Source organism: Lolium rigidum, chromosome 3 (assembly GCF_022539505.1).
Source record: "Lolium rigidum isolate FL_2022 chromosome 3, APGP_CSIRO_Lrig_0.1, whole genome shotgun sequence".
NCBI classification, from domain to species: domain Eukaryota; kingdom Viridiplantae; phylum Streptophyta; class Magnoliopsida; order Poales; family Poaceae; genus Lolium; species Lolium rigidum.
In genome coordinates, this window is record NC_061510.1 from 64275812 (window position 1) to 64303154 (window position 27343).

At 48.3% G+C, this 27343-nt stretch overlaps 2 protein-coding genes across 4 annotated transcripts; both read right to left on the reverse strand.

Moving 5' to 3' along the window:
- Positions 1 to 3778: 3778 nt before the first annotated feature.
- LOC124696472 (membrane-associated progesterone-binding protein 4-like) lies at positions 3779 to 8551 on the reverse strand. Of its 3 annotated transcripts, XM_047229200.1 has the most exons (8): positions 8282 to 8551; positions 7813 to 7889; positions 7502 to 7573; positions 7030 to 7067; positions 6005 to 6048; positions 5358 to 5404; positions 4852 to 5026; positions 3779 to 4175 (listed from the first exon to the last, which is right to left on the reverse strand). In XM_047229200.1, exons 1-8 carry the CDS (start codon positions 8369 to 8371, stop codon positions 3999 to 4001), a joined length of 720 nt encoding a protein of 239 aa, XP_047085156.1. In that variant the 5' UTR covers positions 8372 to 8551; the 3' UTR covers positions 3779 to 3998. The 3 variants fall into 3 exon arrangements, 2 of the variants coding, with proteins under 2 accessions (XP_047085156.1, XP_047085157.1); XR_007000689.1 differs by lacking the exon at positions 3779 to 4175 and having other exon boundaries at positions 4959 to 5026; positions 7030 to 7081; XM_047229201.1 differs by lacking the exons at positions 3779 to 4175; positions 5358 to 5404 and having other exon boundaries at positions 4923 to 4990; positions 7030 to 7081.
- A 614-nt stretch (positions 8552 to 9165) lies between these two features.
- Positions 9166 to 17227, reverse strand: LOC124701705 (DNA repair protein UVH3-like). The gene is made up of 14 exons (XM_047233798.1): positions 16889 to 17227; positions 15899 to 16095; positions 15683 to 15818; positions 15454 to 15531; positions 15282 to 15335; positions 14843 to 15027; positions 13133 to 14738; positions 12802 to 12996; positions 12534 to 12619; positions 11693 to 11966; positions 11440 to 11576; positions 10907 to 10991; positions 9873 to 10373; positions 9166 to 9669 (listed from the first exon to the last, which is right to left on the reverse strand). Exons 1-14 carry the CDS (start codon positions 17225 to 17227, stop codon positions 9166 to 9168), a joined length of 4377 nt encoding a protein of 1458 aa, XP_047089754.1.
- Positions 17228 to 27343: the final 10116 nt, after the last annotated feature.

The window sequence follows — 27343 nt, forward strand, 5'->3', positions numbered from 1 at the left end:
AAATGTATGTGCTTGTAAGCCAACGGTGCAATTCATAATACAAAGAAAATCAAAGATCTCCCTCAAATCAGTGATTTAGTGCGACATGAAGTTGTACTGAACCACCCACACTTAATATAGATCCGAGAGAGTACTGCCTTACGCGAATCCAAAGAGTAGTCGTGAGGCAATGGTAATGTGGCGGCGCCACAGAGGAACGGAGGTTCAAGGCGAGAAATGTATTTCTCCCGTGCATGTATAACTCAACTTTTTTGAGCGCCAATGGGGGCAATAGGTGACGGAAACAAAGCGAAAGATGGTCGTTGAATGCATGAGCCCGCAAGCCACATCGACACCGATCGATGTTCTATGGTCATTCCTCTTCCCGAAGGTGTTGTTTTGGGGTGGTGGATATACATGCGAGTGGCATCCTTCGCTCGCTCTATCGGCACATTCTGTTTCGCAATCCACCATGACTGTGTCTTTTTTTTTGTCAAGTTATTTTAACTTAATAATAATGTGATTATACGCGGCAATGGAATTTCTATTTCTAATGAGATAACTAAGTACACCAAATGGCGTGCACAGATTTGTGTAGCTATTAGTTTTCAAACTTCTTTTACACCTAAATGAATACCAAATCTCTCTCTCTTTTTTCAGTTGAAATCACTCTGAAACTTGGGCATCTTCTTTTTCCCACTGTGTTTTGCAACCCACTATGACATGTCCTTTTTGTTGATTTACAGTATTTTTAGACCTACATAAATAAGTAGCAAACATTCTTTTGCATGGAAATCCCTCTCAAACTGGAGCATCGACTTTTGTTCAGGACGGATCAGAGAGAGCGAGTAATGGCAACAACATGCCTTGCTTTTGTTCCTCGAAGGAGAAGAGGATCCAAATCCCATCATCACCGCTGCCTGAATCTGACGACCGGGCAAGCCATTGAAAGCTTTGGCAAGCAAGAACCCTGGGCATATGCGCATCTACATATGTTTCCTTCCACGGGAGAATCATGCAGTCGCACGGACCACGTACCATCTTTTTTCTCCTCCGCAACAACGGAGCGTGAAGACTGGACAATTTTTACTACGTGGAACCAGCATCTCTGCAAAAGCCAAGATATTCGACGAGATTCGACGCGCGCCATTATAGCACATTCTGAAAGCAGAAGGCGAGACTCATGCAACTCCGCTCGTAAATACGGCGACACAGAGACATGCCGATCCAAACGCCGTCGTCGCTTGCAGCACAGACGAAGAGTCGTCACATCACCGCACACCGTTGTCTCTGCGCGCGCGTAGACGCATCCATGATAGCCTCGCAAAGAAGCATTGCGTCCCCGTCCTCTTCCGTGTGGTATGATCAGGCGAGGGGACGGCAGAACGGTGGGAAGGAAGACATGATTCGCAGGCGCCGTGTAGAAAAGAGATGCATGGATACCCTACCCATCATCATGCCATGGGGAATGGAACGCAAGCTCTGCACCCGGCTGCCCCCATGGTGTGACGCATCATGCACTCTCCTCTCCTTCGAAGAAAGCCGATGCGTGCAGTGATGCAGGTGCCACACACACACACATCCCTCTGAATAATTCGGTCCTGCGCTGCGGACAGGAGGTAATGGGATGACGACAGCCTGCGGTAATGGCCGGCCGGGGCGTGCACCTGCAGACCTTGCAGTGCAGGGGAACTGTTTTTTGTTTACTATATTGGCTGCCCGATTTCATGGGGAAGCAGCAGTGTCAAGCGGGAATATGTGTGAGGCTGGTGCCAACGCGGGCTGGAGCGGCAGCGGTACCGCCCGCGTAGGGGCGAGAGGCGGGCGAGACGGCAGCGCGGGGCCGGCGGTAGCGCCCGTTACCGCCCGGCGCTGGGGGCGAGAGGGGGGCGACAGCGTTGGCAGGTCGGGGCGAGAGGCGGGGCGAGAGGGAGGGGGTAACGGCTAGCTGACGTGGCGCGATCTGATTCGTCCACGTCAGCCTAGCTGTTGGGTAGCCGTTGCTGGCTCAAAAAATTCGAAAAAAAAGCCAAAAACCCCAAAATTTCATCCCCACCCCCTATAAATACCCCCCATATGGTTTCACTCATTCCACACCTCACTTCATCTCCTCCACTCTCCATTTCCACTCCTCTCAACGCCATGTCTTCGTCTAGCAGCAGTTCGAGCGACGGAATGGAGGGTGATATGATCGGTGCATTCCAGGCGGAGTATGAGGAGGCGATGCTCAACCTCGAGGCGGACCCAAGACGGCCGCGACGCCGCCGAGAGTTCATCAGGCGTGATCGTCTGGGTGCAATGGTCATGAAGGCGGCAATGGAGAGGTACGCGAATGACAAAAGAGTGACTCAGCCGTTCAGACGGCACCACTGGTGGGAAGCTGTTCGCAATAAAGCGAAGTGGAAAGGACAACATGGTCCTGGTAGTGGAACCGATTCCACTGCCAAGAGAAGCCGTCTAGGAGTTTCTGGTGAGTACAGCTCTAGCGAGGCGACGACGGAGGAGGAGCGTCCAACGGGCCGCGATAGGGCTAAGGCCGTGGCACGTAAGGATAGGAGGAAGGGGAAGGAATCCTCATCAAGCAGTGAGGTAGCAAGTAAATCCTTCGCGATGAAGAACATGTGGAATAGTTTAGTGAAGGCTAAGCTACTCAAGCAATGGAACAAAATGGAAGACCGATCAACCGCCGACATGAACGAAGCAGAAAAGCGCAAACATGCGAAGGCCATCCAGATGGTGGAAAAAGAGCTTGGTCTGGAAGATGATGACGACGAGGAGGAGGAGGAGGAGGAGGAAGAAGAGGATTAGAATTTATTTTTTATTTATTATGTAACTTTTAAAATTTATTATGCAATTTTATTAATTATTATGTAATCGGTAAAATTTTGAGTTGAATAAAATAATTTTCTTGCGTTATTTTGAATGTCTAAAAAAAATCGAGTGAAATAACTTAATCTGAAAAAGAAATGATGATGTGGAGGAGAGAGAAGTGAGAGCAGGCACTATAGCCCGTGCACTGGCACCGTGGGGTGAGAGTGAGGATAAAAACTGACGTGGCGAGGCTATAGGCAGTGATGCATTGGCACCAGCCTGAGAAAGAGGCTATAGGCAGTGATGCATTGGCACCAGCCTGAGAAAGATCATGGTAGCGAGAGCAGAGTCAACAGTCTGCGTACTGGTGTTTGACATTACAAGCAAAAAAAAAAATCAAGTAATTAACATGCACTTTTGTTTCCGAACATGTCGTGTCCATGTTTTGGCCTAAGAGCATCCCCACTCGTTGGCGCTCCCCACGTCCAAATCCGGCGAAATTTTCGTCCGGATTGGAGGAAGATTTGACGTGGGGAGGAGTAGTTTCCCAGTCGTGTGCTCCCCAAGCGGCGTTTTCGGGGAAAAAGAGGATGGCTCGGGGAATCCGGACGAAAGAGGAGACACGTGGGCGTGGGCGGTTGGTTTAGCTTCATCCGGAGTCCCCGGGAGACCCCCGGGAAACCGAGGATGGCATGGGGAGTCCGGACGAAAATAGGCTCAAATCCGGACCAAAACGAGGAACCGGGGGACTGACTGGGCCGTTTTTCGCCGTCCGGATGAAAAAAAGTGGCCGTGGGGGGCTCTGTGGGGAGACGAGTGGAGATGCTCTAACAAACTGAATAACCTACTAGTAATTGAGGTTCATGGATCAAGATGAAATACGTAGTACACGTGAATCGACTGAATCGGTGAATACAGCCAACAGCGTCTACACCGTCTACATACCCAAGGTCCCATGACAGTTGGGAGTATCATGAACATCGATACATCATGGACATCCCCTGGCTCGAAATGATTTGATCGCAAGTAAAATTCCCAATCGATTGCAGATCTTCACTTCAGAAGCAACACCACCGCGCTAGATACTCCCAAGGATTGGCGATCCACTACTCTCAGGAGAATGAGAGATCATCATGTGATGTACTAGTACTGTTACAACTCTAGCAATGAGTAAGAGGCCATTGCAAGCGTACATTCTACTACTACTACTACTTCACTTTGCAAGACGTGGAGAGATAATCACAGCCTTCGTACACCACTAGCCCCGGCCTGCCCAGCTCCGCTTCCTGGAAACAGGCGCACCGCTGGCTCACCTTTCCCGTCAGGGCTATGTCGCCTGGCCTCCTCACCAGCCTTGGATAGCCTGCTCCTGCTTCGCACCATACCTGCATACACACCATCAGGAGGTTTCGTTAAATCCCCTAGGTTCCACATCTTACTGATCTGCATACATAGTATGTCGAATTTATGGACCTATCAACCACACAGGAAAGAGAAAGACACACACAACTCGTAGGTTCTACATCTACAGCGGAGTACCCGCACTAGGTTCATCAAATGTGCGGTATACCGCTGCACACATCAAAGATATGGCCGCTACAGTAGGTCTAAACCTCTAAGAAGAGATCAGTAGACAGTAGCCACCACATGCACCCGGTTTGTAAGCTACTACTCATTCTCATCAATACAAGTAATTCCTTGTGCTATTTTATCTGCAATATACATTGCTCCATGACTCATTTTGGAGCCAGCTTATGGAAGCTCAGTCATTTTCAGGCAGAACAATCAATGGGTGTTAAACCACGAACAACAGACCTGAAATCGATGTGTAAGCCCTAAAAAACTACTACCCCACCCAGGCAAAATATGTTTCTACGCACAACTGCCGGCACTTAGCAGTTAGCATGCTCCCACTAGCGTAAATTTCATGAGCTCGGTCAGTAACTTGTTTTCAAACTTATTAAGCTGAGGACTATCAGTTCAGTCAGTAATTTGCCATTTAAGAAAAATCAGGTGAACCGACAACAGCAACAGTAGAAACCAATTAAATGGGTTACTTACTTCTCCACCCTCTGCCTGACTCCATTTTGAATTACAGTTGGGTATTTTGTCTTCCTCGCTCTTCTGCTTCTCAAGAAGCTGAGCACCTCTTTTTGCCTTCATCTCTACACCCTTCAGATATTTTGTAGGATTGCCCTGGCTGTCGTAGTAGCGTCCGACAATTTTACCAGAAAATCTGCAACATGCATTTATATGATATCAAGAAAAGCTTTTGTAAAATGATTCAATATTTCCGTAATAACATAACATGTTTCACATAGCATAGGCATATAGATATAGGTACTACTATCGTAAGCAATACAGACAAGTAACAGGTTTGAGCAATGCCTTTGAACATTGACAGAATAGAGAGATCAGATGAGTCTCTTGTGATGTACAGTTTGCTACAATGGAAGGTACATAACACCACATGCATCATGTTGTCGTTTAAATGAGTTCTTCAAATCCATAAATAGGTAATACGAAATAAAAATAACTTTGATCAGCCAACTAAGAGAAAAACTCACATGTATTTGTCAAAGTAAAGTTTCCTCCAGTCAACAATGCTATTTACCTGAAACAAAGCGACAAAACTAACAATAAACAATTTGGAAACAAGGGGAGAGGAGGCGTCACAAACTTTGCATGCGCTTTCAAGCTAGAAAAGTATACATGTTACCATATAAGGAACTCCTCTAATTTTAGTTTTCTTCTAAATGTTAGTGATTTACTGTGTTAACGTAAATATTACTACACATGTTGGCACTACTGGATTATGTCCATCCAACTAGAAGCAGATTCTTAAGTAAGAAAAAATATTTAATTCTTATATGAAATTAAAAAGAAACAGGGTCAGAAATTGGTATGTTGACACGTGGAGCAAAAGACAAAACAACTCCATTGTACATGCATTATAATTGAAGTTAACAAAATTTTACACCGATACTTCTTAACTGTAGCAGTTCTTAACAATTTCTCTCTGGTCATCTAGTTCCATAGAGAAATTTTAAGATTTAATGTTTTATGGAATATAAATAAATAATTAGTAGTATATGCTTGACTTGTAGTAGCTCTGTGACAATATTTCTCTGGCCATGTAGCTTAGTACCTCTATAGAGAAATTGTAAGCCATATAAAATTACGAATACAAATCATTGGTACAGTATGCTTGTACCTCCATGCTAGATAAGCCCTGTAATGAATCTGTCAGCCCGTCACCTGTTGAATCACAGAAGTGGTTACTCTATTGTATTGTCGCTATGATGTCTGATTTCTATGTTTGATGAATGAACACAGCATTCACTCACAGTAACATTTCAAAGCAAAACATCTTAAAAAGGAAGTCTGAGCATGTATCCTATTCGGCAAATCGCTATGAGAGCTGAAATTTACCTAACGGCCAAGAAAATCAACAAGGAAACAAGTTGATTCTGAGTTATCTACAAATAGTGATATCTAACAAGACCACCCATTTAATTTTATGAATAATTAACTACTGATCCAAGCCCTTTACTCTCAGCTTGGATCCAAATACGAAATCTCAATGATGCAGCTTTTTATTTAGTTGAGCGTTGAGACAGGAAGGTGTAATTAGACAGTTAAATCAAGAATTGGTCTGGAGACAACACATGGGTAAGATCCTTGATTCAATGATGGGGCTAATGCAGAAATAAATACAATGTCTGTTGATTATATATTTAAAAAGTGGTTTCGCTCTGAGAGGCTAGAAACTCTCATGTCAATGGGAGAAAAAAATAATGATCTAAACACTTATCTTAGTGGGTCGAACTATAATGATGCAGGTCAATCAAACATGTGCTAGATTATCCAAGAGTGAATATATATAAAAGCATAATCAGTAGTGTTGTATTACGTCAAGCTACACATGATTACACAGATGACTGCTGGTTTGATCCTAATATAGAAGTACTTTTCAGTGATATATTGCTCCATCAGCGCCAGCCACAAGTCCATAATATACCCCTTCCCCATATGTAGTTGGATGAACTATTGTCGCTTAGCTAGCATAATACATCAAATAGATTGTATTTTATGATGTTTGTAGTTAATATTGATTGTACAGTAAATTTTATGAACTTAACAGAGGCCCTAAAATCTATCTGAATACAGCCAACATGTCATGATCACATAACAGATTTATTAGATGCGATTCACTAGCAATAAGATGAACAATCTTACCTGTAAAATTTCCAGAAACAAACGCTCGTGATGCGTCCCTGTTAAGAAAATGCTACTTCAGTATCAGCATGGAAAATGAGATGAGCTCTTCGAAATTTAACAAAACTCAATGTAACCATAGAATGGCCTAAGATTCTCAGTATTTCTGTCTCCCACTGTGCACCCCTTAAATTTAAATTACCATCAACTGGGTTAAAACTGCTCATACTACTAGTGGAAACTGTTCGACCCAAAAAAAATCCCAATAATGCTTTCAGGCTCATTACAATATCTTGGAATCTAGTGATCTCACAGAACTAAAACTTTTTTGTGTGAATTCATAGAAGTAGAACTTTTTTTTTCACGAATTCATAGAATTAGAACCACTTCAAGTTTAGAGCAAGAAATTCTGAAATTATACATATATGATTACAACGAGGTAACAACAAAGCATAGCTCAGAATCCAGAACACAATAGAAGTACAAACGTTACCTGCCAGAGAAGTGATGATAACCTCCTCCGGGACCATAATGTGACCTTCCTTTTGTGACGTCAAACACCGAGCTGAATTATCAGATGAAAGGGCGAAATAAGCTCATACATAGTCCAGGAAGTTGGGTGTGGAGTTAAGGGAATAGAGCGTCCATAGAATTAAGCAATGTAAGTCTATAACATGCATTTACGAGCAAATAAGTTGGACCTAAGCAAACTCAGGTTTCCTTGTATATGAGTGAGGCAGATTAAAAGGTCCCAGTCTATAACACATGCAACAGAAATATAAGGAGCGAAAGAAGCACAAATACCCCAAAATCCCAAGTAGTATGGGTAACCCCTCATCCGTTCCATTGTATACCGACAGTTCCTCCGGTGTCCACAACCTCTGCAAATTGCGGCAGATACGAGAAGAGAAAAAGGTGTTACAACAGGAATTTATATCCCCAAATGGAAATTTCCCTTAAATCCTTACTTCTTAAATCTAAAGCTATAGGTCAGGAGAGCAACAATCACAAGTCCACTGCACAGCTACTACACAGAATCACATTGATTTTGCTTCCACTATAAGCACATATAAGTTGCAGTTGTAATATAATAACATAGATGTCTAGCGTCTGGATCAAGCCCTTGACCGGCTGACACATCGAACCAGCAGACCAGGATTTAGTCTGTAATTTTGTATCTGAAGCAGTTGCAAGTGCCAACGCAGCTACCGTCGAACAAGCGAGGTTTATTAGAGCGTGGGAATTTCTGGGTGGAAACGAACAGAGAACGCACCGGTTTCCTGAGGCGGTAGAGCTGGAGGAGGACCCCGATTAGGGCCGCGAGCAGCGCGAGACCCAGGAGGAGGCGGGCGCCGAGCGCCATCCTTGTAGCTCCGAGAGATCCACCAGCCAGTCCACCAATACAAGCACCGCCGCGAACCGCCTCCGCGAGGTGGAACTGGCTTCGGGACGCGGCGACGGAGCCTGTTGGGTTTGGGAGCGGACGGGAGACCTCCCGAGTCGTCGGAGTGCACAACGGAGCGGCGGGTTGACGGAGGCGCGACGGCGACGGCGACGCGGGGGTTTGGTTGGGTCAGGAACCACTGGAACCAGTTTGCCGTGTCTGAAGAGAAACTACGCCCAAACATACGGATAGCGCAGCGCAGAAACAAAAACGAAGAACAAAAGTAGATCACGGAGAAATATTGCATTTGCATCAGCCTACCATGATTTCGAATGTAGAAATCTGGAGAAACTTTTGTATCGTTGTTCTGTTTAAATTTTATTATGAAAACTTTGACCCTCCACCAAATTGAGTCAAGTGAGATCAGGTCAAAAAAAAAAAAAAATCGAGTCAAGTGAGATGAAAGTATTTGACCCATTCAGTCGTGATTTCAGTTTACCGATAAAAGCACCAACTTGGCTTGGCCTTATCTTGCAATCGGAATACAGCAAATGCAGCGAGTTGGATCTAAATGTTCACAACAGGCGATTATTTGCCTGTCACTAGCAAAAAGTTGGCCCTGAACATTTTCTCAACAACATTTTAGACTACAAGCTCTGAGCTACAGAGCAGTAGCAAACAAACTAACTACAAAGTTAGCAAACTATCAAAACGTGAGCTACACCAACTTGAACGGAAGAGGCTATAATGACAAGAGGCGTGATACACTGCCGCTATTTTCTTCTACGTTTGATAGGCGTTGGCAAACCACGGCTGGGATTATGTCTCTTTGATGAAGATGCAGCTGGGGCCTCCGTAATTTTACCACCGTCTGAAACCACGCCAATATCCTCACAGGCATCACTTATTCCATCCACCGTCTCCCCACCAGATCGATCAATTGATGTACCTTGTTCATCCTCCTCTTCCATACAGAATCCACCTCCAGTGAAGAGGTATTCTTTTGGTGCAGACTCTGACTGGTCCTCTCCTAACTCAAAGCCCAAGGGGTCTTCATTTATATCTTCAGCGATGTGTGGATCCTCATGCATCTGATCGCTGTTCAGTTCACCTGTATCCTGACGGAGCATATTGAATTGGGCGTCTCGTCCAGCCATGTCACCGTCTGTGGCAGTTTGGCTTGGGTCATTGCTATCGACTTGATGCAAGGGAACATCGTTGTCATCGGCTTCATGTTCATCTTCCATGTATGTTACTTGTTTCCTCTTCCTATTTGACTGCAGAAACAACAAAAGCATGCAAATATAGTAAGGTCCACACATTCATTCTGATTCATAATGAAGCGCATATTTGTTGCAGGCAGGGCTAAGAAGGTATATTGGATATGGCAGAAGTTTTCTGTCCACATGGCAGTACTTAGTTTAAAGTAGTGAGATAAGCACCACACAAAAGAGAAGGCAAGAAAATGATAGCAACTTACCCTACGAACTGTGGTTCCTTCTGGTTTGTAGTTGTCTGTGTGCCTTTTATGTGAATCCTCATCTGGGGGCAAAGTAGACCCTTTAATTTCTGAATCTTCCTGATTCCTACTGGTCTCTTGTCCAACATTCATCCTTTTTCGACCTCTTCCTCTAGAACGACCAGAAGGGACTGCAGACTTTTTCTTACTTGCACTTCTATGTTCTTTTACGAGTTCATCTGCACCTGCATCTGCAAAGCTATTAGGATCACCAATTTTGTCATCTTCATGACTTCCCATCTGTCTAGGTCCAGCACTAGTGTTCTGTTTCCCTCTCGGTTTAGAGGGGTCTGCCTCTTTCTTCTTGGATGCACTACTAGTACTGGGACTATCCTCATTGAGTTCATCCGTTTCTGAAAAGGTTTTCCCAGTAATACCCTTGATAGCTTTCTGAACCCTTTTGCTACGTATTTTGGCAAATCTCTCATTGAATGAATAAAATGCCTCCATGCGCAGCTGAGTCTGCATTTAAGTAAAAGCTCTCCCCATTAACATGTACCCATTTCAAATAACCAATACTTTTTGTTAGATAGCCATAATTTCCAGATAAACTACTCCCTCCGTGCACAAATGTAAGACGTTTTAGCCATCTTATAGGTGCACTCACTTTTGTTTGTATCTAGTCTACTTTTAGTGTGTAGGTTCACTCTTTTTAGTTCGTATCTAGTCTACTTCAAAAATATTTAAAACATCTTATATTAATGCACGGAGGGAGTATCTCCTTAAAGCTAAATGAAAACCATGCACTGAAGACCACAAGTATTGAAGTATTGAAATAACAGACACCGTGTCTAACAAATTTATATTACTCACTCCGATACATAATAAGTGGGTTTTAGATGTTTCAAACTTTTGGTATTATGTTTCCGAAATGACCAAACCGGAGTTAAAAGTTCTGAAAATCAACATTAGGCATAAACCGGCCATAATCAATATTGAACTATCCTAGGATACAGCACATATTGTTGACGATATTCCTGAGATCGACGAGAAACCTCATGCTTATTATACTCTTTCAAGACTGGAAGCAGTAGTTCATCAGCTTTCTCCTTGTTCCAGCCAAACCTTTCCCAGCATAACCTAAAGAAAGTCAACATTGCAGTTTCTGTTACTGCACCAAAATATATTGATGAAATAGGAGAAAAATGCATATGTATTACTATTGTGTTCTTTTCAATTACATTTTTCGTCCTTACAAAGAACTTCCAAGGACAAACTTCCACAATTTTGAAAAAATAACCCACACAGAGGCCATGTGTAATTTTGAAATGAAACCTAACCCCACAAAAGGCACAACCATGTGTTCTACCATTGAGTTACCTCATGACTCCCATTCAACTATAAATAAAATACAGACAATATTTGTCAACAATCTCTTAGACCAGTACAAGCAAGCAGGCCCTCTGTCCCTAAAAAGATATGATCAAAAATAGAGGGAACAGAGTGTAATTCACAGGACGAGTCAAGGCTATATTTGATCGCTTGAGTGTATTCATAGGAAAATTTTGTTCGCTTAAAGAAAACTTACTTGCGTAGCAAGCTTAAGTCTGGTCTTCCCCAGGAAAAACGTTCTGTTGAATCATCCACTTGTGGAGAAATGTATGCACTGATAACTGTCTCACTAGGAAAAGTGGAAGGAATATGCCAGTTCTTGCTTACGTTCCTCTGATAAATACAGATATAGTAATCAGTGTATTAGAAATATTAGAGAAGCATGTATCAGATATAACCAAGCAACTAAAGCAGTTCAGAAGTTACTCCCTAAAATAAAACATACTTACATGCTTACTCATAAATACTTCCTTGACATGTTGCTTCTCGTTAGAAGATTGGTTATCATCAGGTCCTTCAACACATTCAGGTTGCAGGCTATTTCCCTTTTCACACGATTCATTTGCACCAGGTTTTCTTCTCTTTGAACTGCCACTGGTCTCCATATCAAGTTTCCCCAATATTGCTGGATCGGGTGATTCAATCCATTCTCTGAACTTCTGGAGGCCATCTTCCTCCGGAAATGCGTTTACAACTTCAATAGCATTCACAATGCCAATACCACTGCACGTCCAGTATATAAAAGTGTAAGAACACCATAGAAAATTTTAAATAACAGCAAGATGATTGCTTAAGGATTTCTTGCTCGTTGTAAGCTAAATAACCAAGACAGCAATTTCTTCATGCAAAGCCTTATAGATTTGTGTATTTCATTAATCATTAGACGGGCTTTCAAAATAGAAGAAATATTGCGACAACCCTTTCCTACAAAATAGAACTTGCTTTTGATTTCTGGAACAACAAATTTGTCTGATCTTCCTAGTACACAACTCAGGGAGAAAATCGAGATTTGTGTATTTCATTAATCATTAGATAGGCTTTCAAAATAGAAGAAATATTGCGACAACCCTTTCCTACAAAATAAAACTTGCTTTTGATTTCTGGAACAACAAATTTGTCTGATCTTCCTACTACACAACTCAGGGAGAAAATCAATTTTGCATATACTTTTATATAAATGATATAGCTCACAAATTGTGAGCATACAATATCCCCACTAACAAGTAACATATAGTTCCAATTCTTTTCAAGATCTAATAAAACGTGAGAGATATTATTGCCAGTTATTACCTAATTCCTTCAGTGTAGTCACTCCCAAGAAGCAAAGCCATACGTATTAATTGTTCCCTTGTTAGCCCAAGCTCAGATTCGATGTCCTGAAATAGAATTATAATAGTAATTGAAAAGCATGATCCGGCTCAGATAAGCTGTTTTTCATTATTGCTTTAACTGGAAAAGCTGATCCAGCTCAGATAAGCTGACTTTCACTAGTGCTTTAGCTGGAAAAGTAATGCAAGTAATCGGGACTAGAAAGCAGAGAGAGGATAGACCGGTATACCTTCATAAGGTATGTTTCCACATACTTCCTTTCATCAAATATATTTTTATAAACATTCCTTGCCCCAAACAGGAAGACATCTGAATCATCAGTAACAACTCCATCAACAAGGTTGTTAATTTCCATGTATGCACACTGTGCTTCAGCTTCCATGGGTGCAATTATATATGGCAAGCCAAACATTTGGAGCAATTCCTGTATCAAGCAAAGGTATATCCAGCTTAACACACTGTACTAATAAACACAATTAAGTACATCACAGTTTAGCGATAATAACTCTCGGCAAAAAGTTCTTAGCTAGTTAAAAGAGGTAAAGTGGATTTCAACAAACCTGGCATTCAGCAAACATCTCACTGCTGACGGACTCTGCATGGCTTTCAAACTTACGCCTTTCATTTCCAAGATCTACCTGTTCTTGTCTAAGAAAGGATATTTCCTCCTCTAGATTATTTTCTGATATGATATTGCTATCATAATTCTCACTCAATTTGGTAATGTTTATATCTTCCTGGACAACATTTTCCTTCTGTATAGCAGTGTTGGCTACTAATTCATCCATCAAAAGCTCCTTCTGGGGTGCCTTGGAGGTTTCTCCGATATAAGGATCATTTGTGTTGCATTCTGATTTATGAGAATTTGAAGTGTTGTACTTGATAACTTCATCGCTATCATCCTTAGGCCATTCGTGAGTTGTTGGTGCAGATATGATTGTATCATTTTCCTTTGAGCTGGGAGATGGTCTTGCAGCAGGAGTACTGGTGGATAGATTATACAGATTATACGGAGGAAGAGACCCCGGCGAATAATCTTTGTTCGTACCAGTTTGTCCATCATTGCTCTCCCTTTGAGCTTGGTTTTTATTTTCTTGTCCATCAGCTTCAAGCACTTCAGGATCAGGCATAACACCATCCTCACCAGCATTGCTTTCTACTCCTAATTCTTTGATTGTTTCTTTACAAAAAGAAGCTTCAAAGTTGTAATCAGTTGTACCAGGAGCTTCAGATGGTTCAGGAACATCAGATGTTTGTAAATCTTTAGGGACCCCATTCTCAAATTCCTGCTTCTCAGAATCCTCTAAACTTCTCCTTATTGCTTCTTGTATGAGAGCCTCTTCTTCTATATCCCCTCTTGGTAATTTAAACTGATTGTATTCACTACTGGAAGGAACATCGAAGCCACCTTCCTCCCATTCCACCTCATCGTCGGCAGAACAGTTATCAGGCAGTGACGATTGATAGTCCTTCTCACCAACCTTCTTTGGAAGTATTTCTTCTTCTATGACACCTTCTTCCCAAATGCCCTCAGAGTTGTCAGATTCTTCTGCATTCTTAGCCAAACGATCATCATCAGTGAAGAAGCTGGATGAAGTTCCAGAAACTAAATGCAAAAACAGCTCATCATCGTTGTCCTTCGCTCCAATTTGATCATCAACAAAAGATATCTCTATTGTTTCTTTGCTTCCATGATCAGAATCCTCACAAATGTCATCAGATCCTCCTACCAGTGATGAGGTGTTATCATCGACGCCAATAGTTTCAGCAAGATCTTCAGTGAGTCCAATGGAACTCTGCAGCCTATCATTTTCAAAAAGATGTTCTGGAAAATCTGGAGGTTCTTCATTGCTAGTTGATCCTTTGCTTACATTGGCGTGTCCCATGATTTTTGCCTGCTCGTGCTCTTTGATAAAATCCAAATTCCTTTGAATATCACGAGTCATACGAATTCCCATTGCTCTGACCCTACTTACTCTCATCCTTCCTCTCTCATCACGGTACGTCTCAACATCAGGCCCAAAATCCGTCGAAGGCTCACTATTGTGAGGGTTAATTGATCTAGAAGTACTTGAGGGACTGGATTTGAAGACAGCAGAACCAATTCCCCTTTTTGATTTAACGCTATCAACAATATGCTCATCTACACCTCTTTGTGCTAACGTCCTGATTCAGAAAAGTATAATCTAATAAGTGATATCGGTACAGGTTGGTAAGTTTGAGGACACTCCCTAAATGCACACACATTCAGACATAAATACATCACTTACTGTTTATCCCCAGTGAATGATGATGAGAAAATGAACTCTCTGTTGGCTTCTGACGCTATTTTCGATGTCTGGATGCCCCCAACATCCTTACCTGCAGCACCCCTCTGAACTTCTTCTATTTCTCGACGGAAAGCAACAGTTTTCAGATAGGACTGTATTTGAAGCTCCGAAAATTTTGCTGGCTCCTGCAAGGAGGCAAGGCACTGTAAGACCATATGTACAAACCCCAACCCTAACATTAACCATTACTGAAACAGGGACAAGTTTTGAAAATTCATTCATCTAATAAAAGTGTAAGGGTTGATTGATGCTTAAAACAATTAACTTACTAAAGGAGTCCAAAATCCATAGAATTACTGAACCACATTTGGAAGGTATCAACAGTGCAACACTAGTGATATATTTAGCCATGCATATGATCGAAAAGTACATCTGGTACCTTTTTTATTTTCTGATACTTCTGCCTGTTTTCAGCCATCACCCTCTCCCTCATCTAAAGCAAACACAAATAATAAAATAAGATACATTTCTCAATAGTCTGTGATCATATACATAAAGAGTTGAAGGTAGTACAAATGACAGACAGACGAATACTAGTTTGGCCCCATTACCTGGACAAGTAGATCTAACTGCATTGATGGAGGGAGAGAAGCTAATACCGCAGGGTCAAGGTCACCAGTTGTCATAGGCTGAAATTGCGTTACAAAATCCAGTGTCTTTCAAACAGACTTAACACATAAAACACTCAACCATTGTGCCATGAGAAGATAAAGAAACTCTTTTGTGAACAAGAAGATAGCCAGTTAAAAATGACTTTTCATTGACTTAGCTGTGACTTACAAATATCATCTCTTCGTCGTCATCGTTCTCATCCTCATCAATGCCAATTCCTTCTTGCAATGTAACACTTGCAGAATTGTGTTCCCCTTTTCCTATGAAATCTGCCTCGTCCTCTGCAGCAAGTGACGCGGCCAGCCTTAACACATGCAACGAAAGTATCAACTTACTGACCTTAACCAGCAAGAAAACATGTGAAAATTACAGAAAGACACACACAGTTCGTCCAGTTTTTCCTGGTTGATTGGTGCAACTGTTCCCCTGCTGCTCTCGCCATCGTCATTTCGGTTTTGATCTCCATTTGTTATCTCAGTTTCTTCTACTCTAGTGCTCTCAACTTGCTTGCCCTTGGCATCATGCTTAGCCCTGTCACTTTTGATTTGTGCTGCCAATTCTTCAAGCCTACTTGCCTTGAGCTGATAACCACAGGTTAAAACCATCAATATCTTGGTAGTGGCTTTACTAACCCAGTTTAGAAAACTGGTACACCTAAGAGATGGCATATCCTCCCTAATCGGTCATTGGAAAGCGTGCAGTTCAGGAAGAAAAGGCGCATTTACGATGGATAGATGATTTGGGAAGACAAAGTGGAAGGGTTTAAACAGCCCTTCTTCCTCCAAGCACAATTTATCACCACCAATTAACTTTATGGCCCAAACAACTCCCACAATGCCTAGTTGCATACTAGGCTTTGAAGATAAGTATCTTACATGCGTTCTTAGAATAAGAATTGTTCTGGAAGTGCTATAGGGGAAAAGTTGTGAGATTAGTTAACCCCTTACCTCGTGGCAAATGCTGAATTAATTATTCTTTTAACAGGATAAAACCCGGATTCCATTATAAGATAAGCAAAGTGAAATAACTTAGTTAAAAGAAAATTTAATTGCCACATTTTAGCACAGAAACTCAACTTAACATCTCCAGGGAGAGTAATATATGCATCCCAGTATAACTAGAACATCTTCAAGTCCACTGATCAAAGCTTACTCTTTTTTTTTGTGAAGTAAAGCTTACTCGGTTCTATATATTTATTAAGATCGAAACAGGGTCCAATGTGCAAACACTATGTACATTTATTGGACGATTCGGAATAGCAAGTATTTCGCCTGTAAATGCAGCAGCACCATTCACAAGCATCATCAAACTGTGGGAGAGGATTGCCCAAATTAAGCACGAACTCACGCGGAGGGAAGGGGGGAGGTGACTCACATGGGAGATTAGGAGCTTCTCGGCGGTCTTGCGGACCTTGGCCTGAGCGGCGTCGCGGTGGCGGCGGCGGGCGGCGAGGGTGCGCCGCTTGAGTGCCGGCGTGGCGCCGTCGAAGACGAAGACCGGGCGGGCCCGGAGGAAGAGGAGCTTGCAGATGCGGCGGAGGAAGCCGAGGATGTGGGCGTCGCGGATCATGTCGCCCTTGTCGTCCCGCATCGCCCGCATGAACTGCACCATCCAGATGCTGGCGTCCACCGCCAGCCGCTTCCCCGCGAGGGTCTCCACCGACACGCGCCGCCCCACCGGGGCCAGCAGCCCCCACAGGCCGTGCACGCCCATCTCCCCGGTCACCCCGCGGCGGCGGACGAAGCAGGCGGCGGTTCGGCCGCGGCGGTCGGCCGGGCGCCGAGGAGACGGAAGTTAGGAGTTATGAGTTCCCCCTCGCCACGAGAGATGTCGCGAGCTGGGAGGCCGTCGAGGCCTGCGCAGGAAAGGTCAAAGGCGGTTTGGTTAAGGGTAGTGCTGAGCGTCCCCGGGGGATCGAATCCCGGATCCCCCGGGTCGCTAGCCGTCCGATCGGCTAATCTAAACCGTTTAATATGGTCGACGCTTCCTTGGCAGCTGGAAAACGAAAAGGAAAAACTCATCGCGAGCAGCTCTCGGAACTCCCACCGCCCAGGCCTACTTGGTAGCAAAATCTATCGCTCCTTGGTATGCTTAGAAGCACCTCCCTTAAGTCCCTCCGCAGCACCTCTATCCTCCCACTGGCAGCATCCCTTCCCTCCCTCAGCGGACTCGCGACCTCTCATCGGCGACACCGCCGTCGCCGGCGAAGATTCCGGCATGATCGTTTGTAGCAACGTCGCCGGCCTTTGGCGAGCAACACCGTTGCCCTCCGGCGAGCAACCTTGCCCGACCTTTAGTAGCAACGCCGCCACTGCTTGAAGAAGCGTCGCCGACCTATGGTAGCAAAGCCGGCGGCCGCGGGAGCACAACATGGCCTCTGGCAGCAACACCGGCCGCCACTGGAGCAGCGCTGCTAGCCGCTGATAGCAACGCCGCATCTTGATGGGAGCACCACCGCGTCGTCGTTGATAGCAACGCCGCATGCCGATGGGAGCATCGCCGGCCGGCACCGGAGCAACGCCGCATCGTCGATGGGAGCACCACCGTGTGCCGCTGATAGCAACAACGCATGCCGATGGGAGCAACGCTGTCGCACGCCTTGTAGCACCGGGAACGCCAAATCGGGCAAAAAGCATCGGAGTTCGCCGGTGCGCCGCCACTCGTTACTGCACGGAGTGGAACGGTCGCCCATGGCCGGAGATGGCCGAGTCGTGGCAGCGCGCGGCCATGGTGGAGGCAAAACAGCCGAAGGTAGGAAGGTCGGATCACGGGAGGATAAGACCGGGGCCGAGTGGCGGAGGTCGGTCGGTGGTCGGCCGGCGAGGTGGAGGTAGAACGGCCGGCGAGCTGGAGCGGTGGTTGGGCGGAGTGTTTTTGCGACGACACGGACTAGAAGGAACGAGAAGAATGGGGAATTGGATGGACGAGAACGCCTCCAGAGGTGAAAGATGTGGTGGGTCCTACCATCGACCGATGTCTCCTAGTGCGTGCCAGCTAGGCGGACGATCGCTCCTCGCGATCCCCCGGGGGATTGAGAGCGTTTTCCTTTGGTTAAACGTGTGCTTTGGGTTCATGGATCATATTTTGTGGGCAAAAGTCTGAAACAACCCTTCAACTCATACGTGAAGTCTGAATCGAACCCTAACCTCTAAATCCCTGATTTTTGAACCCTGATATCTCAAATCCTGGTCGTCCTGGTAATCTTCTGGCTATCCTCAGTTTGTGCGCTGGGATTAGTGACATGGTAGGGGTTAGGGGTACATCTGGGTGCAGTTGACCCACGGTGGGTGATAACGCGTGAAGCACACGTTTGTTGGGAACCTCAAGAGGAATGTGTGATGCGTACAGCAGCAAGTTTTCTCTCAGTAAGAAACCAAGGTTATCGAACCAGTAGGAGATGAAGGCCACGTGAATGTTGTTGGTGGAGGAGTGTAGTGCGGCGCAACACCAGGGATTCCGGCGCCAACGTGGAACCTGCACAACACAATCAAAATACTTTGTCCCAACTTAACAGTGAGGTTGTCAATCTCACCGGCTTGTTGTAAACAAAGGATTAAACGTATGGTGTGGAGAATGATGTTTGTTTGCAAACAACAGCAGAGAACAATGATTGCAGTAGATTGTATTTCAGATGTAAAAGAATGGACCGGGGTCCACAGTTCACTAGTGGTGTCTCTCCAATAAGATAAATAGCATGTTGGGTGAATAAATTACAGTTGGGCAATTGACAAATAGAGAGGGCATAACAATGCACATACATATCATGATGACTACTATGAGATTTACTTAGGGCATTACGACAAATAACATAGACCGCTATCCAGCATGCATCTATGCCTAAAAAGTCCACCTTCGGGTTAGCATCCGCACCCCTTCCAGTATTAAGTTGCAAACAATAGACAATTGCATTAAGTATGGTGCGTAATGTAATCAACACAAATATCCTTAGACAAAGCATTGATGTTTTATCCCTAGTGGCAACAGCACATCCACAACCTTAGAACTTTACGTCACTTGTCCAGATTCAATGGAGGCATGAACTCACTATCGAGCATAAATACTCCCTCTTGGAGTCACAAGTATCAACTTGGCCAGAGCCTCTACTAGCAACGGAGAGCATGCAAGATCATAAACAACACATATATGATAGATCAATAATCAACTTGACATAGTATTCCATATTCATCGGATCCCAACAAACACAACATGTAGCATTACAAATAGACGATCTTGATCATGATAGGCAGCTCACAAGATCTAAACATGATAGCACAAGAGGAGAAGACAACCATCTAGCTACTGCTATGGACCCATAGTCCAAGGATGAACTACTCACGCATCAATCCGGAGGCGGGCATGATGATGTAGAGCCCTCCGGTGATGATTCCCCTCTCCGGCAGGGTGCCGGAGGCGATCTCCTGAATCCCCCGAGATGGGATTGGCGGTGACGGCGTCACAGTATGTTTTCTCGTATCGTGGCTCTCGGTACTAGGGTTTTCACGACGGAGAGAATAAATAGGCGAAGGGGCAGAGTCGGAGGGTGCCCGAGGGGCCCACCCCACAGGCCGGCGCGCCCCCCCTCCAGGCCGCGCCGCCCTAGGGTGTGGGGCCACCTTGGCCCCTCTCCGTCTCTCCTTCGGTGTTCTGGAAGGCTCCGTGGAAAATAAGACCGTGGGCTTTTGTTTCGTCCAATTCCGAGAATATTTCCTGTGTAAGATTTCTGAAACCAAAAACAGCAGAAAACAGGAACTGGCGCTTCGGCATCTTGTTAATAGGTTAGTGCCGGAAAATGCATCAAAATGATGTAAAGTGTATATAAAACATGTGAGTATTGTCATAAAACTAGCATGGAACATAAGAAATTATAGATACGTTTGAGACGTATCAAGCATCCCCAAGCTTAGTTCCTACTCGCCCTCGAGTAGGTAAACGATAACAAGGATAATTTCTGAAGTGACATGCTGCTATCATAATCTTGATCAATACTATTGTAAAGCATATGAGATGAATGAAGTGATTCAAAGCAATGGTAAAGATAATGACTAAACAACTGATCATATAGCAAAGACTTTTCATGAATAGTACTTTCAAGACAAGCATCAATAAGTCTTGCATAGGAGTTAACTCATAAAGCAATAGATTCTTAATAGAAGGTTTTGAAGCAACACAAAGGAAGATATAAGTTTCAGCAGCTTGCTTTCAACTTCAACATGTTTATCTCATGGATAATTGTCAACACAAAGTAATATGATGAATGCAAATAAGCAAGTATGTAAGAATCAATGCACACAGTTGACACAAGTGTTTGCTTCTAAGATAGAAAGAAGTAGGTAAACTGACTCAACATAAAGTAAAAGAAAGGCCCCTTCGCAGAGGGAAGCAGGGATTACTCTTGTGCTAGAGCTTTTTATTTTGGAAACATAGAAACAATTTTGTCAACGGTAGTAATAATTCATATGTGTTATGCATAAAACATCCTATAAGTTGCAAGCCTCATGCATAGAATACCAATAGTGCTCGCACCTTGTCCTAATTAGCTCGGATTTCCATGGATTATCATTGCATTACATATGTTTCAACCAAGTGTCACAAAGGGGTACCTCTATGTCACCTGTACAAAGGTCCAAGGAGATAGATCGCATTTGATTTCTCGTTTTTGATAGATCTCAACTTGAGGACATCCGTACCGGGACAACATAGAAAACAGATAATGGACTCCTCTTTAATGCTTAAGCATTCAACAACAGATAATATTCTCATAAGAGATTGAGGATTAATGTCCAAACTGAAACTTCCACCATGATACATGGCTTTAGTTGGCGGCCCAATGTTCTTCTCTAACAATATGCATACTCAAACCATTTAATCATGATAAATCACCCTTACTCCAGACATGTCGGGGGAATGACCCCCGGTATGACAAAGTCCTCGAGTTTACGAGCGCGCAGCACTTCGCGGATCAAGAAAATATGCATCACAGCAAAAGAAGATAAAGGAAGAACTGCACTGGGCTGGCTTCCGGATCCTCTCCGGGCCGACTGCCCCCATACGGCCCGTTCGACTTCTGGCTGGCGCCCCGCTGGGCCGGCTTCATCCCGCGTCGGTCCGACTTGGCCACGCCAGCTCCTGGGCCTGCTTCGCCCCGGGCCGCCTTCACCCTTCTGGGCCGCGGCCGACTGCGCCCCATCCTGGGCCGCCTCCGCTCGCTCTGTTCGGCTGCCGCGAGCCGCTTGGCCGCGCCATCGATCGCTTGGTCGCGGTCCTGCCGACAGCTCTCAATCGCCAGCTTCCCAGGCCGGCCCCGTACGTACGTGCATGCGTGGCCAGCTTCCCCATGCATGCTTATATGGCCGGCTCCCATGCACTCGCGTGGCCGGCTCCGTACATGCATGGCCGGCTGATGAAGGCCACGCACGAGCCAGCTTCACCATCCAAGGAACGATCAAGTCATTGGATCCCTCTGCCAGGAGTACGATCAAGCATTGCTACGTACAGCGACGAGACAAGCGATCGTGCTACTCCTGCCAGGCTATCGATAGGGCCAGCTCTAGTCCCTGTAGCGAACAGTGGTGCTGTGGTGTACAGTTGATAAGACCCCAGTAGTCATATCATGTACAGTACATGCGGGCCACCACTTGTCCCCTGGGTGCCAGCCTTTATAAGGCACACCAGGGAGAGCCCTTCAGGCAAAAAAGGGCCAAAGGGCCATCGCTGCCCTCCCTGTCTCTCAGCTCACATACGAGCAGCCGGCCAGGCTCTCTCCAAGCCGGCCAGGCTCCCTCTTAGCTCACAGTAGCTTCTTCCTTATCAGGACAAACAGCTCAAGGAGCAACTATGTAACACCATATACTGTCATATACATCAGACATGCAGGAGTAGGGGTTTTACCTCCACCGCGAGGGCCCTGAACCTGGGTACATCACCGCGTGCTGTGTACCAATCCCGCATCTGGATACCGTCGACGTCCATACAGGAACCACCTCTCTTTAGCTACCCCGTAGCATATGCCGTGACGATACCACGACATTTGGCGCCCACCGTGGGGCCTGCAGTGGCGCCGGCCGGAGTTCGTCCGGACGGGACCCTTCCTCATCATCGTCACCGCCGCGGCCTTCAACGCCGCCGGCATCGCCGCCCTCTTCGGGCACGTCCTCACCGCCGCGGCCTTCAACGCAGCGAGCTTCGTCTCCGCCCCGGCCCTCGCCGCCGCGAGCTTCTTCACCATCATCATCGTGGGCGACACCGTGGCCACCTTCTCCACCTACGCTGCCGCGGGCTGCACGCCCCGGCTGGCTGCGGCCGTGACCGCCGCGCCACCAGCTCTCCAAGAAAATCCCGGGGGCTTGGCCCAGGGGAAACCGCCGCGTGCCCGGCTGGCAGCGGCCGCACCATCTCCGCCTCCTGGTCGCCGCGCCTTCAGCAGCAAGCCAAGCCACACATATGCATGCACGCATGAGCTGCGGCGTACCGCGCGTGCGCATGCGGCGCAGAGAAGCATAGCCAAAGCGCATGGACCGCCTCCGCGTTCGCCCGCACCATTCCTGCGCCGTCGCTGTCGGCTGCGCCCGTGCCCTCAAGCCCGGCGCCGCCCACGTCGACCTCCGGCTCACCGCACCGTCTCGGGCGCCATCCCAGGAGCGCGCACAGCGTCAGGCAGCAGCGCCGCCGAGCGCGCAAACGCGAACCAGCACGCGTGCGTGAGCAGAGCAGTGCGCGCATGCAGCAGGCGCCATGCAGCGGCGACGACCACATCCGCAATAGCCGGCTGTTGGAGCTAAGTCTCTTAGAGCATCTCCACTCGTCCCCCCGACGAGGCCCCCGAGCGACGTTTTTTCCATCCGGACGGCGAAATTCGGCCCAGTCGCGCCCCCGGATCCTCGTTTTCGTCCGGATTTGGCCCTTCATCCATCCGGCGAGCCCACGCCATCCCCGGCCCCGAGGCGCGCTCGGGGACTCCGGACGAAAGATTTTGGCGCGAAACGTCGTGTGGACCCGCGTAGTCGGCGATCGGAAAACCAAATCCTGTCGATTTTCCCTCCAATTTGCTTGCATATCCCCATTCCCTCCAATTTGCTTGCATATCTCCATTCTCTCCCGCCGAAATTCCCCAATCTCCTCGTCTTCCAGCTCCAGTTCCCGGTGGCGTCTTCTCGTCCACCACCACTCTCCTCCTCGTCTTCTCGTCCACCACAATGCCGCCGAAGGTGCCGGCGAGGAAGATGCGGGCGAAGAAGACGAAGCCGCCGGGCATGTCGAACAGCCGAGTGGGCGGCGGACGAGAAGCGAGCGCGAGGTGGAAACAAGCGCCGGGCGGAGAGGGTGAAAAGAGCCGCCGTCAGAGGGCGGCGGCGGCCCAGGACGAACAAGCGAGGATGATCAGCATGGCCCTGAGCGGCGGCAGCGTGTTCCCCGGCCAATGGCCGACGCAAGGTACAACCAGTTCCCCGTCGTCCTTCTCCCCTTCGCTGTACTCGCCGTCGCCGACTGCCGTGTTCCAAGAGGGCACCTACGTCCAACCGTCCGGGTCCACGACGTCGCCGCCCGAGCTTGACGTCGGCGGCGGCGGCTCTGTTCGAGGACACCTCGCCGGCCCTGCGGCGAGGGCCGCTCCCGTTCGGTGCGATGGCGGCGCCGAACGAAGAGGAGATCCACGAGATGATCACCTCCGGCTCCATGGCCGCCGCTGCGAGCCCGGGGTTCTTCATGGCCGCCGCCGCTGCGTGCCGGGGTTCTTCACGCAAGAGGAGACGAGGGCGACGGCGGCAGTGGCGGCGCGCAACGGGCATCGGGAGGATGTTGCCGACGGAAGCCAAGCCGTCGAAGAAGAAGACGAGGAAGAAGAAGAGCCAACTCAAGCCGCCGCCAACCTGTCGAAGGGGAAGAAGAAGAGGAAGAAGGACTCGCCGCCTGCCGAACCGCGTATCAAATGGACGCCAAAGGAAGAGGAGTGCCTCGCCGAAGCTTGGATGACCGTGTCCACGAACGGCATAATCGGGGCCAATCGGTCGTTCGACACATGCCGGCTTCGAGTGAGGCAGGCGTACGAGGAACGCAAACTCGTCGATCCCTACTTCAACAAGACGAACATGAACGTGTACCGGGGAGACAAGGCAATGGTCACCCATTGGGGGATCATGCAGACGGCGTGCAGCAAATGGCACGGCATACAGGAGGAGGTCCTGAACTCGGCCAGAAGAAGCTGAAAGAGCTCAAACGGACGGACAGTCCCGCCGACAGGCTGCAGGCGTCGATCGACAAGTGCTGGGCCGACTTGAGGTCGCACGCCGACGGGAGGAACGACAAGTTCGACGGCAGGTGGCGGGAGATGCTCGCCAACCAAGGCGTCCGGATCGCCCTGCTGAAGACGACGGCGGCGGCGAAGAAGAGGAACACAGACTTGGCGTTCCTCATGGGCGACGGCAACATGGAAGCGATGGACGAGGAGACGAGGATGGTACCGGGGGCCACCGCGGCGACATCCTCCGAGCCACTCCGGCCGGTCCTTCGTCGTCTCCGCCGGCTACTACCTCGTCTACCTCACCATCTACCTCGTCGGCCGCGGCTGCTTCGACGTCCACTGCCGCTGCTTCCTCGTCGCCCGCCGCAGCCGCTTCGGCCACGGCGTGTGAGGGAACTGGTCCGTCGGACACCGCCGTGCCGGCCGGGACTGCCGACGAGCTCGTCTCCGTGTAATTTCTCTCCGATCGCCGATCTGTGGCTGATCTTTTTGCTTCTTTTGCCGATCAACTGGCCGTACTTGTAGCGCGGGACGGCGATTTGTTTGAATTTAAACTCTATCCGCCGAACTCCGGGTGAACGACTGGAAATACGGTACTCCCCACGACTCAATTTCGTCTAATCCGGCGGTTGTTTCGTCCGGATTTGGACGTGAGGAGCGCCAACGAGTGGGGATGCTCTTAGTTCCCTCTATCTTCTACCTCACATAAGCAAAGCTAGAGTAGAGCGGCAGCTAACTTTACGCCTGCATCGCTCCATGTCAAACTAAAAGAGTCGCAGTATATTATTTCCTGTACTCTCACGGCTGTCTGTTCTCTCTACTATAGCAAGCAAGCAACAACGAGCTTGGCCAAGCAGCAGCACACACGCGCATACGCGCGCATACGTGCATCGCCAGCAGGAAACCAGGAGACGGCCGCGATAGCACTCGCTCCGCCCTGAGCCGGCCGACCGCGCAGCAAGAGCACAACAGCAGCGAATCAGCCCGCCACGGCCATCACCGGCTTCCGGGCGCCACGGCCGCTTGCCGCTCGCCGGCGTCGACCTCCGCCACGTCCGCCCGCCGGTCAGCGCTGCTCAGGCCACCTCCGGCTGCCGCGCAGCTGCGCCGGGCGGCCAGCGACCACCTCACCAACGGCCATCACCAGCTCCGGCTTCCGCTTCAGGCTCGCATGCCTGGCCACGCCACGGTCGGCTCCGTCGCCAACACCTCCGGCTGCTGCGCACCTGCGCCCGTCCGGCTTCGCCGCGGCCATCTCCGGCTTCCGCCACGGCCACCTCTGGCTGCTACTGCCTCCGTGCCCATCTCCGACTTCTACCGCGCCCCTCAGCGCGCCCTCCGGCCTGCAACGGCTGCGCCCGAGCACGCCCTGGTTCATCTCCGGCTGCGCGTTGCCTCCACCGGGCCGGCTTCCGCCAACATCGACCTCGCCATGGCCGACTCCCGCTTGCCACGGCCACCACCGCTTGCATGCGCGCGAGCAGCAGCGAAAGAAAATATCAAGGCCCAGGCAAGCATCCACGCGTGCGCACGTTTGCAGCGTCAGCTGGGCACCAGCAGAGCCGCAGCACCATCACCAAGCAGGCTCCCGCGCGAACTCCGTCGCCGTGGCCGGCTCCGGCTGCCGCGCACTCAAGGCCGTTGCTCCGGCTGCGCGCCCTGCAGCGTCGCCGGCTCCGCCCAACCTCATCGCGGCCGGCTCCCGCGTGGTCTCCAAGTCCGGCTTCCGCGCCATCTCCAGCTTCCGCAGCCGCATCCTCTCGAGCACGCCAGCCCCTCGACCGCACCAGCTGCGACCTTCGGCTGCATGCACCATCAGCGCCCGGTCCTCTCCAAGCAGCAGTAGCGCCGCGCCCACTGCCGGCTCGCGCCATGGCCGGCTCACCGCTGTGTCAATTGTCATACGGCTGCGCCATCTCCGGCTTCGGCCGCGCCTAGCGCGCCCTTCGGCTGCTCCACGTAGCCCCGGCCGGCTTCGTCTTCAACTCCGACTCGCGGCTCCGGCTCTTCCCGCGCGCCACCGCGCCAAGCTCCACTACCGGCTGCGCCTGGCTCATGTTCGTCGTCGGCTCGCCGCGGCCGGCTTGCCCCGGCGATGCTCCGCCCGCCGCGCCTGTACCGGCTGCCGCGTGAGCCTATCGCTCCCCTGCCAAAGAGTGCATGGGTGAAAAGAAAAGAAACGTGGGGCCGGCTGGACTGACATGGCCGGCTGAAAAGAAAAAAAAAAAAAGAGAATAAGTGGCCGGTTGAAATTAGAAAATACTTCGTCGGCTCAAAAAGAAAAAAAAAAGGGGTTGCCGGCTGAAAAGAAGTTGCTTGCCGGCTGAGAAAAAAAAAATGATGATCCGGCTGAAAATAGCTCACCGGCTGAAAAATAAAAATATCTGTCCGGCTGAAAACATGCCGCCGACTGAATCCGCTCGATGTTCAATCGATTGAGCCGGCTGTGCCAGTGCCGGCTGGGCGGGCTGTCCCGACTGGGGCTGGGTCTGTTTGGTTGGTCGCTCGACTCCGCTCGTACCGGTTCCGCCTGTCCAGGCCGGCTGGGAATGGGATGAGTGGAGCCTGCACCGACTGAACCAGCCCGAGCG

What these genes read in the sequence shown, in the direction of transcription:
- LOC124696472 (XM_047229200.1), bottom strand. Translation starts at nt 8,371, where the DNA reads ATGGCGCTCGGCGCCCGCCTCCTCCTGGGTCTCGCGCTGCTCGCGGCC. An exon ending in AGGGCTTATCTAGCATGGAG is followed by an intron (nt 5,405 to 6,004) that starts GTACAAGCATAC and finishes GCTTTGTTTCAG; the next exon opens with GTAAATAGCATTGTTGACTG. An exon ending in GTCAGGCAGAGGGTGGAGAA is followed by an intron (nt 4,176 to 4,851) that starts GTAAGTAACCCA and finishes GTGTGTATGCAG; the next exon opens with GTATGGTGCGAAGCAGGAGC.
- LOC124701705 (XM_047233798.1), bottom strand. Translation starts at nt 17,227, where the DNA reads ATGGGCGTGCACGGCCTGTGGGGGCTGCTGGCCCCGGTGGGGCGGCGC. An exon ending in TCATTCACTGGGGATAAACA is followed by an intron (nt 14,739 to 14,842) that starts GTAAGTGATGTA and finishes TTTCTGAATCAG; the next exon opens with GACGTTAGCACAAAGAGGTG. An exon ending in AAGGAACCACAGTTCGTAGG is followed by an intron (nt 9,670 to 9,872) that starts GTAAGTTGCTAT and finishes TTGTTTCTGCAG; the next exon opens with TCAAATAGGAAGAGGAAACA.